The 15,183-nt window shown below is 34.3% G+C and overlaps 2 protein-coding genes across 2 annotated transcripts; both read right to left on the reverse strand.

The window, feature by feature from the left end:
* Positions 1-9,561: 9,561 nt before the first annotated feature.
* On the reverse strand, positions 9,562-10,050 carry LOC118036547 (auxin-responsive protein SAUR24-like). The gene has a single exon (XM_035042261.2). It carries the CDS (start codon positions 9,952-9,954, stop codon positions 9,670-9,672), a length of 285 nt encoding a protein of 94 aa, XP_034898152.1. The 5' UTR covers positions 9,955-10,050; the 3' UTR covers positions 9,562-9,669.
* A 4,701-nt stretch (positions 10,051-14,751) lies between these two features.
* LOC118036544 (auxin-responsive protein SAUR21-like) lies at positions 14,752-15,183 on the reverse strand. Its single transcript, XM_035042259.2, has one exon. The coding sequence runs from the start codon at positions 15,122-15,124 to the stop codon at positions 14,834-14,836; it is 291 nt and encodes a 96-aa protein (XP_034898150.1). The 5' UTR covers positions 15,125-15,183; the 3' UTR covers positions 14,752-14,833.

Genomic DNA, 15,183 nt, shown 5'->3' on the forward strand with positions numbered 1-15,183 from the left:
ACTGTGACAATCTCAGTGCCTTACACATGACTCTCAATCCTGTGTTTCATGCTCGTAGCAAACACATTGAATTGGATTACCACTTTGTGCATGAGGGTGTTGCCCTTGGTCTTCTCATCACTCAGCACATCTCCACCCATGAACAAATAGCTGACATCTTCACCAAACCCATGTCCAAAGGTGCATTGGCTTACTTCAAAGACAAACTATGCCTCCGACTCCAACCTAGTTTGAGGGAGGATGTTAATGGTAATAAGACAGATGCTCATGGAAACAATTCAACAGCAGCTGTAAGCTAGCAACGTGGAAACCAAAATGGAAAGAATTAGCCCTCATGGAAACAAATCAACTGCAGTAGTAAGCCAACAACATTGAAACAAATCAAAGAGACGTTGGCTAATTGGAATCACCAACAACAATGGAAACAAACCAACTCTCATGGTAACAAAACACAAACAAAAAGAGACGTTGGCTTATTATTGAAATAAATCAACAGCAACAACAATGAAGTTTATGACAAAAACCAGAAAGAGAAAGAGACGTTGGATTGTTATGGAAACAAATCAACTAAGAATTAGGCAAGTCAATGTATCCAAATTATGCAACTTGTAATGTTATAAAAAACAATAGTTCGTACAGAATAGCAAGTTGTATATTCATGTTAATATTCAAAGAAACAAAGAAACCTTTCTTCCATTGAAACATTATTATTTTTCTCCAAATTTCCGTTGTTTATATGCAACAACCCACGGGTTTTGTTGACCCTACTCTTCTCACTAATGTCTGTCATTTTTGTCACACCCGACATCGTTGTGGCCCTAAAAATAAATTCTCTTGAATTATGGAAAAAAGAACAGATTTCTGGCATCTGGTTCTTTTAGGGAAAATGTCTTGTTTAAGGAGTCGCCACCTAGTATTATGGTCACTAGGAACCCTAACTGGTCAACAGAGAATCTATGGTTTGGGATTGGTTACGTAAAAAGGAAGATATTAGCACCCTTTATTCGTTTTGCCTAAGGCAAATTGCATTGTTGTTTTTGTCTTAAATTCCTAAATTTTATTGGTTTACGCTCTAATGGTTTATTCGCAATATTCCTGACTCTGGCATAAGTGAATATTCAACTATGGATAATTCCAACTCTGGCGTTGGTAACTATTACATAGCTATAAAATAAATTTAGATCAATATTTTTTATTCCTGACTCTAACACTAGTGAATAAAAAAATAAACTAAATTCATTTTATTACATGTTTAGATATTTTTTATTTCTTATGTAGTTAAATAAAAAACAAAAAAATAATTAAATCATTGTTTTCATTCCTGACTCTAGCGTTAGTGAATAAACCAATAAAATAAATTTTATTTTCATACATGCACATATATATTTTTATTTTTTTTCTTGCTAAAATAAAATAAAATATAATGAATAAAAATAATATAAAATTTAAACCAGTATTTTATTCCCGACTCAGGCGTCGGTGAATAAACCAATAAATTTACATTATTTTTACTCATGCATAGACATTTTTTTTTTCTATTTTTCTATATTTTTTTTTTTTTTTGTTTTTTTTTTTTTTATTTTATTATTTTTTTGGGGTCCAACTTGAAAATGCCAAGATTTTCCTAGTATATTATATTGCTACAAGATAACATGCTATTCACATGCATATTCCTCTCATGCATGGCTAAATCTGGAAACGTGCTTTTCTAATGGAGTCGAAAAAAACTAAAAACAACAAAAAACAAAATCACCGGGTATATGTCAAGAAAAGAAAACCTTAGCAGAAGCTCCAGGAATCTGTTTCAGATCTTCACGAGTTTGACCACGGCTACTGCCTTCCTCACACTGAATGGGATTGAGTTTCTCTGTTTTACTTGGAACAAAAGCCTCCTCGCCAGAACCTCCAAATGAGCAGCTCTCTAGCATTTTATCTTCTTCCAATGATTTGTTGTCGGGTCGACCACTGCTTGTGGAGTTAGAATATCTATTTGTTAAACTGTGTAGCTACTGCTCGTGCCCTAGCAATGATTGGTGTTGTTACTCAAATTTTGACCCATCTTTTTGAGAAAATTTTCGGAAAATCCAAAATAGCGAAAAACAACAAAAATCCAAAAAAATAAGTTTTTAATATATTTGCATCATTTTTAGCATTTTCAATGTCGTCTAAAAAAGAATTTTAATTTTCAAAGGTTTTTCGAACGCGTTCGACTTTTCACGCGTCATTTTTAAAATCATTGATTTTCCTCATTGAATCGACGTTGATATTGCTCGTTTTCAAAAAATACAAAAAAAATTAAGAAAGAATCAAATTTGCAAAAAGAAAGAAGTTGAGGGACCAAGTTGCAAAACCTAGCAACATTTTACCTATAAATACTAGTCTTCTCAACACATTTTGGGAGGGGGCAATTTTGCAATTAAAGGGGGAGAAGAACAGAAACCCTAAAAGCTCAACTTTTTCTTCTCCCTCACCTAAAAGGCAGCCGCTAGCCCCCCAAACCCCCCAGAATTTTTTCCTTCTTCCTCTTCCCCGGCCGGCTTGCCAACAGCCACAGACCAGCCCCTTCCTCTCCTCCCGCTAGCCATTTCCATCCCCACAGACCCGACAGACCCGACCAACACCCAACTCGTTTCTCCTCTTCTTGACTGCAGCCACACCCCTCACAGAATCACAAGTTCCCAGCCCCCACACACCCAGCTCCTTCACTCATCTCTTGAACCGGCCTCCATTTTCCCCTCATCTCTCTCTCGGTTGCAGCCAAAGCAGAACAACCCTCGTCTCTTTCCTCTCAGCGCCATCCTTCTCCTTTCTCGACCGACCCAGCCAGCAGCGGTAGTCTCTGCCCACAACCGAAGAACCTAGCAGCGGTTGAACAGCAGCGGCGCCGTCCCTCTCCATCCCAGCTATTCCCTTCCATCGACCTCCCCTTGTTAATGTGTTTTCGTTCTTCTCTGTCCCCTCTGTCTGTCCCGTTCTGCTCCGTCTTCCCCCTTGTTTCGTTTGCTTCTATCTTTCTCCTGTCCAGTGCGCTTTCCCCCCTTTGTTCTCTCTTGTTTCAGTCTTCCCCTCCTGTTTTTTCTTTGCGTCCATCCGTCTGTCAATTCCCCCTCTGTTCGTTTGTCTCCTCTGTTTCTTTGAGAAGAAACTAGGGGAACGAACGTCTGCTCCTTTTCTTTTCCTTTAGTTTCCCCCGGTTCTGTGGTTCCTCCTCCTGTTTTTTGTGTTCTCACCTCTCTCCTCTGGTCTGCTGCACTGCTGTTGCTGAGATGTTGCGCTGATGGAGCAGATTCTCCACTGCACTACTACTACTAGTGCAAAGGAGATGGAAGGATGGTGGTTGACAAAGGAAACCTGTTAGGACTTAACATATACACCTCCGGTAATGTAGGAAGCCTGCTGTAAGAAGACTGGATTGTGAGCACCAAGATGACAAGAATCTATAGGTACCAAAGAGCATGGTGCAGAGAACGTTGCGTTCATTACTCCAACATGTTGTTCAGTCCCATCCGGAGATCCATAGGAGCCTAAGAGCAACGAGGACTTGATCACTCTTTGGGACTGCTCTTCCCCTGGTTTTTCGTCTTTGATCATAAACTCTTCCCCTCGCACCAGTCTTAGGTGGATAGAGGGGAGATCTTGGGGGAGGCCTGGCGGCCCTCTCCTTTCTTTTTGTCCCCTAGGTTTTGCCCTTTTTTCTCCCCCTACGCTCTCTCATCTTCTCTGGCTTTATAGCCAGAGAATGCCAAGCATTTTGAAACGGCTTCCACCTTTTACTCCAGCAACAGCTCCTGCAAAGAAGATGAACAGCGCTCCTTCAAACGACGCCATTTTGGGATATGGGGTGGACATTTTTATTTTGATCCGTGAAGTTTCGAAACTGTTGTAATTAAGCCCCTGGTTTAAACTGTAATTTCCCTTGCATTTCGGTGCCTTTTACAAATTAGTCCTTGGACTTTAATCTGTTGCAATCGTGCCCCCAATTAACCCCAAACTTTGCTATTTCTTCAATTAAGTCCCTGATTTCATTAATTTAATTAAATCCAAGTCCAATTAAGTCTAAAACTTATCAATTCTCTAATTAGCCTTTGGAGACAAATTTTCAGGATGATGCTAAGTTTGAGGGAAGTAATAGTTTGGATGTTGGTTAAGACCTTGGATGAGGAATCCAGTGGTAGGGTGTCTCATGCTAACTGTGCTTTGGATATGATTGGTCAGGCCATGCAAACCATTGTTAATCTCTTAGGTGTGAGAGAGAAGAAAAAGGATAAGAATGCATCTTTGACCTCCCATATTATGCTTGGAGTGAAGGTGCCTTTATTAAAGTTTCTTAAGCAGGCACATCCCACCTTTAAAGAAGTTGATAACTTTGAGGAACCACATCAATTTTCAGGTGCAATGTGGTGTAGGTCTGAGGCCATGGGATGTACAAATCATCATGCAATGACTTTAACATCCTTGAGGTTAGAAGGTGAAGTGAACTGGTATGAGTCTAGGAGGAGTGAAAGAGCAGCTAATTCTCCACTAATATCGTGAAGGTGTTTTTCTGAGATGTTTTTCAGAGCATTTCTTGTTTGAAAGTGTGAGGGATGTTATAGCATATAAATTTGAGAGGTTGATACAGGCTATCTTGACAGTGATAGAGTTCAAGGTAGAGTTCACACAACTATCGAAGTATGCTAGCTACATGGTACAAAATAAAGAGAGGACAATTAAAAGGTTTGTTGGGGTCATAATAGCTACTTCTTCAAAGCTATTGGGGCTCAGAAATTTAAGCTGTTGTATTCCTTCACCAAAGAATTGATTTTTCCTTCTTCTATTTTTCCCTCCCTTATGATAAATTTCTCCCAAATATACCAAAGAATTCATCTTTATCTAAACTTAAACTCTTGGGTTTTAAAAAGGGTTTGAAGAAACAAGTAAGTATCATGACTCCCTCTTTTATTGTTTTTGAATGGTGACTAAACATCATATCTTTAGTAGCTTTTGAATGAGTGAATAATCAGTATATGGATGATAACATGGGGGTTGAAGACAATCTGAATCGATTCATAAGAAGCATGTTCTAGTGTGATTTTGATAGTTTACAGATTAAAGAGGTGAGATGGGATTTTATGATGTTGAATATGTTGATTTGTGAATTGGATGATTTAAGACGTTTAATTGATATTTTAGGGTGTTAGTTTGGCTTGGAGCGAATTGATTTGAGGACTAGAGTTATAGGAATGTGGGGAAGATGTTGATTTTGAAGGAGTTGCAATTTTAAGAGATTAACAAATCAGGATTTCAAAATCCTGATCAACCAGTTGGCCAATTTATTTGAACCAATTGACCGGTTGGCCTGATGGTATTGGTTGAGTGGTTGATCAATTTTTGTTGACTGGTTAACCAATGAGTGGGGGTTGATTGATTCTTTTAGGTTTGGTTAGTTTGGGAAACGTTTGGGATTGATCAAATGGATCTATTTTAGTTTTATAATTACATTTTGGTCTCGAATGTTAGAGTTGTAATTTTTTGTTTTTTTTTTGTTTTTATCTACTTCAAGTTGTTTTTTAGTATTTTGTGTATTTGTTCTAGGTTCTATTGATATTCCTCTTAGCGATCTTTAGTAATCTCCAGTTCTGCATATGTTTGTCTCTTGCTTCTGTTTTCTAGGTGAATGAGATAAATGTTAATATGCATGTAATATAAATAATTTATGTATGCTGATTATATGATGAGTACAAATGACTTTCTTAAATATCTATATAAGTTGATTTATTTTTTGGGTACTCATCAGTTTCTTGAATTTGTATTCACATATTGTTGATTTAACTCTATTCGATATATCATTTGTTTGCTTTGATATATATATATATAGTCTAGATATCAAAATACTTGTTAGGAACTCCATACTAACAGAGAGTAATTAGTTTATATACACATACTAGTCTATATTTTTAGTTGGTGAGAAAGGCACCAGCCTGTAGCGATTAATCCTCTTATAGTTATCAAGATTGCAAACCTTGTCTATTATATACATATTTTTTTCAGTTCATATACTTCTATTATATCACAATTTATGGTCTATTACTTATAAATATCTATAAAGTATATTAAATGATATTCCTTTACCGAGTTGGTTAAACTCATCCCGCCATTCTAATATTATTTTCAGGTTCATAGCTTCTGTTAGCAGGTTGATGTTGTTTCTTTTATGCATTAGAGTCTTTTATTTGTGTTGTTTTAAGTTATTTTTTAGTATATTTTTGTATATTCACTGTAGGTACTTCTAATGATCCTCAATAGGATTTTTTAGTCTTTCATATAATAGTCCTTTTACTTCTATATTTTCTCTAGGTGAGTGGGATAATCTTTAATATGCATGTTGATTATATGATAAGTATGACTAGTTAATTTCTTGAATATTTATATTTATTGCTTTATTTTCTGAGTGCTCATCTATTCTTGAATTTGCACTTACATTCTGTTGAACTAAATTGTATTTGCTATGACATATATTGCTTTGATAATTATGCAAATATCTATTATACCGTGATATAGAAATTGTCAGTAACTCAATACTAACGAAAAGTAGTTAGTTTATGTGCACATAGTATTTTGTTTACCTAGCTAACTACCAGAAAATCAATAAATACAAACGGAAATACCGAGGGAATATTTCCGTTGGAAAATTTCCGAGGGATTTTACCGACGGAAATATTTCCGAGGGATTTTACCGACGGAAAGATTCCCTCGGTATATACTGAGGGAATTACCGTGGGGAAAAAAAATAGAGCAAAGCAAAAAAAAAAAAGATGACGTGTCATTTTTTACCGACGGAAAAATTCCGTCGGTATTTTACAGAGAGCTCTAGAACTGTTTATCTTCCAATTGCACTGTTAATTGTTTTACTTTACGGACAAAATCACCGACGGATTGAAAATTCGTCGGCGTGTGTTTGGCGGTTTTCTGAAAAAAATCAATTGATTTAAAATTTTCATTTAAATATTACAGACGGAATCACCGACGGATTGAAAAATCATCGGTAATTTTTGGCGGTTTCTGAAAACTTTTTATGAAATTGAAAATTTAAATTAAATATTACCGACAGAATTACCAACGGAATAATTAAAAAATATTAATATTCAATTATCCGTCGGTAAATCCGTCGGTAACGCGCCCCAATAAAAAACCTGAATCCGCTTATTTCACAAGAGACAGACTCATTTCTTCTTCTTCTTCTTCTTCTTCTTCTTCTACTACTACTACTACTTCTATTTCTTCCTCTTCTTCTTCTACTACTACTTCTACTTCTTCTTCTTCTTCTTCTTCTTCACTATATGTAAAAACATCAATATCTATTTCTTTCTCTTCTTTTCTCTCCTCATCTCCTTCTCTTTTCCTCCATGCTCGGGTATGTCTTCTTCTTCCTTCTTCTTCTTTCTTCTTTTATCCTCTTAGTTTTCTTTAATTAATATGCTTCATGAATTTTTTTTTTTCTTAGCTTCACTTGCAAGTATATTAAGGTAAGATCTTTCTTTTTTCTTATTTTTTCATGATTTTTCACTATATTTGTTTTTTATTTAATTTTAATTGATTTTGTTCTTAATAATTGTATAAATGTTGTTGTGAGTTTTTTTTTTTTCATATGAGATCAATTTTTAGTTGATTTATTTATAGGATTTTTAAATTTTTAGCAATTGCAACTTCATTTTTTTCATATGAATTTTTTAGTTGAATTAATTTTTTTTTTATTTATTTGTTACAAATTTGTTTGAGTTGATTTTCTTATTCTTTTTTCCAAGCATTTTGAGTATATATTATACAATGTTGATTTATGTTAATTTAATTATTTTATAATTTTATAAAATGAATTTTTTTTTAAATGTTTTTAAATAATTACCGACGGATTTACCGACGGAAATTTCCGTCGGTAAATCCGTTGGTAAATCCATCGGTAATAAAAAAAATTTACCGACGCGTCTGTTCCGCCAGTAAATCCGTCGGTAGTATTATTACCGACGGAATTACCGACGGACAAAAAATTACCGACGAGAGATTCACCGACGAAAATTATCCGTCGGTGATTTAGTCGGTAAATTAATTACCGATGGAATATGTGTCTTACGCCGACGGAAAAATTCCGTCGGTAAAACTATTAAATCTTGTAGTGGCTAGTGAGAGAGGCACTAGCTTGTGGCTACTAATCCTCCCATAGTAGACACCTTCAGGTGTCATCTAATCTCTAACATACGTATATCAACATATATCGAATTGGAAACTATTAATATCTAAAATGTATATTAAATGTCATTCTCTCATTTTGTTGGTTGAACTCACCCCTCATTTTTAATATTATTTCAGGTTTTTAGTTTCTACCAGCAGGTGAACTTTGTTGAGTTTTCCTACTTCTTCAATTTTGGTTAGTATTCCTTATTTGTTTCGTGAGGCTTTCCTTTTAGTTTTTTATTCAATGTCTTAAATGCTCTACTATTACCCTATTTTAATTAAGTTTGGTATCAAATAACCATCTCAACCCCAAAGCTTAAGCTATTAGGTGAGGTTCCAAGATATGATTTATATTATTCTCTAATACACCCCCTCAAGTGAAAGCCATTTGGGCTTGAAACTTGCACGGGCCCACATTACCTTGTGTTTAATTTTTATCAAATAAATAGGGATGGTGAGATTCAAACTCGTGACCACTTGGTCATCAAGACTCTGAAACTATATCAAAGAATCATCTCAACCTAAAAGCTTAAGCTATTAGGTGAGGTCCTAAGGTATGATTTATATTATTCTCTAACATTTGGATTTTGACAATGTAATAAGTATTATGGATTATTTTTTTTGTTTTAATTATTGATGAGAGGTTTTGAACTATCATTTGGTTTAATTAGTTTTGAATAATTTAATATTTTGAAAGATTATGAAATGTTGCATGAATTTTATAAAGTTTTGTTTATGATATGTACATTTTGAGCCTTAGTTCAACACCGTTCTTGTGTTGTCGGCCATGGACCCGAGATTTGGGTCATGACACTTAGCTGTTATTAGCAAGTTGGTTTTTGGTTGAGGGTTTTTGCTACTTCATTTATTGTTATGCCTTGTTTGCTTTTAGGAGGCATTTCTTCTTGTTCTTTTTTTATTTTATGTCTTAGACGCTCCACAATTAAACTATTTTTATTCAAGTTTGGATTTTTATTTTAAAGATTGAAATTATTTAATGCAATAAGTATTATCAATTTTTATTTTGTGTTTATCATATGATGAGAAATTTTGAAGTTTTTATCTAAAAAGATAACAAGACAGAGCACTTCATTTAACCATTAGTGCAGTTTTGTCTAGCTGGTAGCCATTGCCGATTCAATCTAAATATATTTTGTACTAATATAAAAAAGATTGATGATAGTATATTTTGTGCTTGGCAGTGTTTTCTTTGACCTTATTTTCTTCTTTTCTTCGGTGATAATCTTTAAAGCAGTAAATTTAATTTCTTGATATATAGTAAGCTTAGCCATGAAATCGTGGAAACTAAATGAATAAACAAATCGAAGAAGATGAAAAGATTTGTTAAAGTTTTAAAGATTTCATAATAAATAATCTCTTGAGACACTGCTTACAATCTGTACATGATATGTAAAGTATGCTACAAAATTGTTTTCTCTAATATATGTTAATCTGTCCCTTTTATGACCCATTTAAGCGAGAAGTGAGATCGATGAAGATGTCTTCCCGACAAGGAATTGTGAGACCACCCATTTGATGATCAAATCCAAATTCCTCTTCAGCTTTACTTAGCAGCTCTTGAAATGAAGGCTGGTTCAAGTGTGACACTGGAATCACAAATCTTTTCTTCTCTTCTTCTCCAACATATACTGCAACATAGTCCTTTCGAACATCCCTAGCTGGAGATGATCCTCGAAGAAGATTTTGCTTAGCTTGAAGAATACGAGGCAAGCGAATAGCCATCATTTTGTTTGGATCTAATGTTAGAACAACAAGAAGATTGTTAGGATTTTAGTAAAGAACAGAAAACTCTGATTCTTGATGAGAATGTGAAGGCTTGAGTTGGATTGACAAGGTAATTGAGTGCTGTATATATAGAGGAAAGATCACAAAAACAAAAGAAGAGCACCATTGTGGATAATGGATCTAATGGTGTATGGTCATTTGGATGGGGTCTAATGAGGGACATGAAGTAGTGAAGGATCACATGGTATTGTCTCAAAAGCAAGACTGATAACATAATGTCCCCAGCATTTTTTGAGAAAAACAATCTACTCAGGACCCACTTGAAATTCAAGGAGTTAGCTATTATGAAGTCTATCTTAATTAGTTGTGACCACTTGAATACTGCAGACAACCTTGAGACATCTTCCCTCTTGAATTAGAGTTGAACGATATAGAAGGATCATTTCTGTGGACGACCACTTAGAGTTCTGGGCATGCTTCAGACGTCCAAGTTCTTTTCTAATCAGCAGTATGAACATGGATTATCAGCATTTATTGCTCTAGCAATATATTCCAACATGTACCACCAGGAAAAGTAAAAGGGACACAAACTTGCTAGACAAAACCATGTGAAGTGCATATGAAGTGCGTGGCACTGCTTTACCCTTTTTAGAACCTATTCTGCATTTCAGAATATCTTGATGCAACGGCAAATGACGAAGTTAATGTCGGTAACTGTTTCCAGCCATTGAATTTGAAATGTGGGTGCCACCAGGAACAGAAAAAGAGCATCAATGCTATCCTCAGGAAGGTTTCGACCTGTGAGGCCAAATATGTTGCGAGGCCTTTTCAGCTAACGTTTTATTCATCTTTTTTGTTGCACCATTTTGTTATGGTCTCTTGTACGTGTACTGTGAAGTGTCTCTTAATCCCATGTTGCTCACACAACTCCGTTGGTGAATCTTTCATTGATAATTTTTTGTTCGTCGGTAAATTCGTTGGTAATAAAAAAATATTATTACCGATGAATTTACAAACGGAATAGACGCGTCGGTAATAATATTTTTTTATTACCAACGGATTTACCAACGGACAAAAAATTACCGATAAAAGAATTCCATTGTTAATTCCGCCGGTAATTATTTAAAAACATTTTTAAAAAATTCATTTTATAAAATTATAAAATAATTAAATTAACATAAATCAACACTCTATAATATATACTCAAAATGCTTGGAAAAAAAGAAAAAGAACATCAACTCAAACAAATTTGCAACAAATAACTAAAACGAAAAAATAAATTCAACTAAAAAAATTCATATGTAAAAAATGAAGTTGCAATTGCTAAAAAATTTAAAATCCTATAAATAAATCAACTAAAAATTGATCTCATATGAAAAAAACATCTCACAACAACATTTATATAATTATTAAGAACAAAAAACAATTAAAAATAAAATAAAAAACAAATATAGTGAAAGCAATCATGAAAAAAGAAGAAAAAAGAAAAATATTACCTTAATGTAGTTGCAAGTGAAGCTAAGGAGAGAAATTTTTTTTGTAAAGCATATTAATTAAAAAAAAACTAAGAGGATAAAAGAAGAAAGAAGAAGAAGACATACCCGAGCATAGAGGAAAAGAGAAGGAGATGAAGAGAGAAAAGAAGAGAAAGAAATAGATATTGATGTTTTTTACATATAGTAAAGAAGAAGAAGAAGAAATGAGTCTATCTCTTGTGAAATAAGGGGATTCAGGCTTTTTATTGGGGCACGTTAGCGATGGATTTACCGACAGATAATTGAATATTAATATTTTTTAATTATTTCGTCAGTAATATTTAATTTAAATTTCTAATTTCATAAAAAGTTTTTAGAAACCGCCAACAATTACCAACAATGTTTCAATCTGTCGGTGATTCCATCTATAATATTTAAATGAAAATTTTAAATTACTTGAATTTTTTCAGAAAACCACCAAATAACACCAACAACTTTTCAATCCATCGATGATTTTGTCTGTAAAGAATAACAATTAGCAGTTGAAAATACTTTTCAATTAGCAGTGCAATTGAAAAGTGAATAATTCTGGAGCTCTCTAGAAAATACCGACGAAAAATTCCGTCAGTGATTCCTTTTGTAATTGACATGATGAACAATGTTCATGGTTTACAAACAAATTTACCAACGAATTTTACCGACAACATAAATTTCGTCGATAATTCCGTTGGTAAAAATGACATGTCATTATTTTTTTTTGCTTTGTTTTAATTTTTTTCCCCACTATAATTCCCTCGATATATACCGAGGGAATATTTCCATTGGTAAAATCTTTAGGAAATTTACTGATGGAAATATTCCCTTGATATTTCCGTTTGTATTTATGGATTTTCTGGTAGTGAAGTACACCCAAAACTTTCGTGAATAGTTATCAACAAAAATCATGAAATACATATATCCTCCTTATGATGCTACCCTTACTAGACCCCGAACATTTGTATGAGCATAGTCAAGAATCCCTTGTATTGAGTGTGGCTATCTTGAAGTGCACCTTATTTTGTTTTTCCAAGAACACAATACCTGTATTAATAAAGTTTGCATATTTTGACACCTTTTAATATAATCTTGTTATGAACCCATATGGCCTAATCACATGTGTCACAAGACTATGTTATCTTACTTAAACTCTATGATTGCAACTCCACCTATAAATGTGGTACCTACCCGTCTATAAATATTTCTTGGTAATCTTTGTCCCTTCATCATAGTCATAACACTTTTACTCACCTTCAGTACTTCACCTTCAAACTTGAAGTTGAATCCTTTATGATCTAAAGTGCCCAATATAATCAGATTCTTCCTTAAATTTGTTATATGTTTAACATCACACAAAGTTCCAACATCACTACCAAACATTTTAATTTTGATATTTTCTATTCAAACAACTTTGCGTGGATCATCATTACCTATCATAATAGAATCAGAATTAACTAACATGTAGTTCTTAAACAAATCTTTATTTAGAGTCGTGCGATAAGAACATGCCAAATCCATTATGCAAGAATATGTGGGATGATCTGAACTGGATGAAACAAAAAGCATATCTCTGTCATTAAGCAAGCAACTATTAAGTTGGTTTTCTCCATTACAGTTTCACGTGGTTGGATGATTCATCAACTCGATATACATAATGCTTTCCTCAATGGTGTACTTGCCGAAGAGGTCTACATGCAACAACCTATAAGTTTTGTTGACCCCATTCGTTCTTCTTATGTGTGCTGGTTACATAAGTCTTTATATGGTTTGAAGCACGCTTCGTAGGCATGATACACTCGTTTGATTTTATGCTTTCTCTTAGCTTTCACACTTTGAAGGTTGACATGTCATTATTTATCTTGTTTGCGTGTGCTGATATCTTTTACCTTCTGGTTTATGTTGATGATATCCTACTTACGGGTAGCAACTCTATTATGCTTCAAAGACTAATAGAGTCACTGATTTCAGATTTTAAGCTTGGAGACTTAGGAGTTGTTCATTATTTTTTTCATATTTGAGGTTAAATCCACCAGTATGGGTCTAATTCTATGAAAAAATAAGTATATTCTTGACATACTTACTCTAGCTGGTATGACCTCTTGCAAACCTATTGATACTCCTATTTCTACCTCCGAAGTTACAGTGATGTATGATTGCTTATTTTATGATCCTACACAATTTCATCAAATCATTGGTGCTCTTCAAGACCTCACTTTTATGAGACCAGACATTTGCTTTGCTATTAATAGAGCTATCAGTTTATGCATGCTCTTATAGATTCCCATTGGGCTGCCGTTAAACGCATTATGCGTTATCTTCGGGGTACAGTCTCTTATGGCTTACATATCACTCGTAGCTCCTTTTTTGCTTTACATGGCCTTACGAATGCAGACTAGGTGGGTAGTCTTGATGATCACAAGTCTACGAGTGGTTACCTTGTGTTCTTTGGTCATACACCAATTTCATGGAAATCAAGCAAGCAATGTATGGTTGCTCGCTTTTCTATCGAGTTCGAGTATAAAACCTTAGTAGACAACACTGTTGAGGTTATCTGGCTTCTATATTTATTGTCAAATCTGCAGATTACTCCTAGTTCTGCTCTTACCATTTAGTGTGATAATCTCGGTGCTACTTATTTGTCTGCAAATCCTATCTTTCATGCTCGTACAAAACATGTTGACGATAATTATCATTATGTACATGATAGGGTTGCCATTAAGGAGATTCAGATTCCTTTTATCTCTTCTTAGGATCAACTTGTAGATGTCTTTACTAAGTCACTTCCTATTACTTCTTTTACTGTTTTTCAGTTCAAGTTTCGGGTCGATCCTTCACCATCAGATTAAAGGAGCATATTATAGACTATATATGTCTAGGAAATATTATTGGATTAATCTAGTGTTGTAATCTCTACAATAACTATTGTATATTGCCCTACATGTATAGATAGGAAAGGTTGGCTAGCTAATAGGTTAAGACTCTAATTTCTCTTCAACTGGTAGTATTTATATTTCACATAAAATCATAAAATCGACCATAAAAGCGTGGTTTTACCTGATTTTAAGTGAATTTATTTAACAATTTACTAATTACCGAGCAATTTTTATTCTGATGATGGATTATCCATTTGTTTTAAATTAAGAGTGGTCTTATAGTTTTTTCAGCATAGGTATCAAGATTTTCAAGTCAGGATCATAGATCTTTGAGACAATTTTCTAATTTTGAATAATGACAGTGAGAAAGTGAGAGCAACTCTGCAGATCTGTATTAATAAATTCTATTATGGGTGGACATTTCCCATCCCATTTGTCTCTACCAAAAGTAAATGATGTACAAAAGTTTTGAAGCAAATTAATTCCTGCTCTGTGTTATGATAAATTCAAGCCTGAAATGATGTCAATAAAGGTATCTTCTCGGCAAGGAAGTGTAAGACCGCCCATCGGATGATTATATCCGAATTCTTCTTCGGCTATTCTTAGCAATTCTTGGAATGAAGGTTGATTCAAGAATGAGATTGGAACAGTGAATCTTTTCTTTTGGCTCTCTCCAACATAGACCGCAAAGAAGCCTTTAGGAACTTCGGTTGCTTGGTTAGCAAGCAAATTTGACCGACGGAGAATTTGCTTAGCAGTCATGATACCCTTAAGAAGGATGGCCATTGTGTGATCTGTATTATTCTGCTAGAAAAAAGATGATCTTAGAGTAATATGGAGGAGGA

Source organism: Populus alba, chromosome 4 (genome assembly GCF_005239225.2).
Source record: "Populus alba chromosome 4, ASM523922v2, whole genome shotgun sequence".
Classification (NCBI taxonomy): Eukaryota; Viridiplantae; Streptophyta; class Magnoliopsida; order Malpighiales; family Salicaceae; genus Populus; species Populus alba.

Excerpts from the sequence above, each read along its gene's own strand:
- LOC118036547 (XM_035042261.2), bottom strand. The coding sequence starts at position 9,954 with ATGATGGCTATTCGCTTGCCTCGTATTCTTCAAGCTAAGCAAAATCTT.
- LOC118036544 (XM_035042259.2), bottom strand. The coding sequence starts at position 15,124 with ATGGCCATCCTTCTTAAGGGTATCATGACTGCTAAGCAAATTCTCCGT.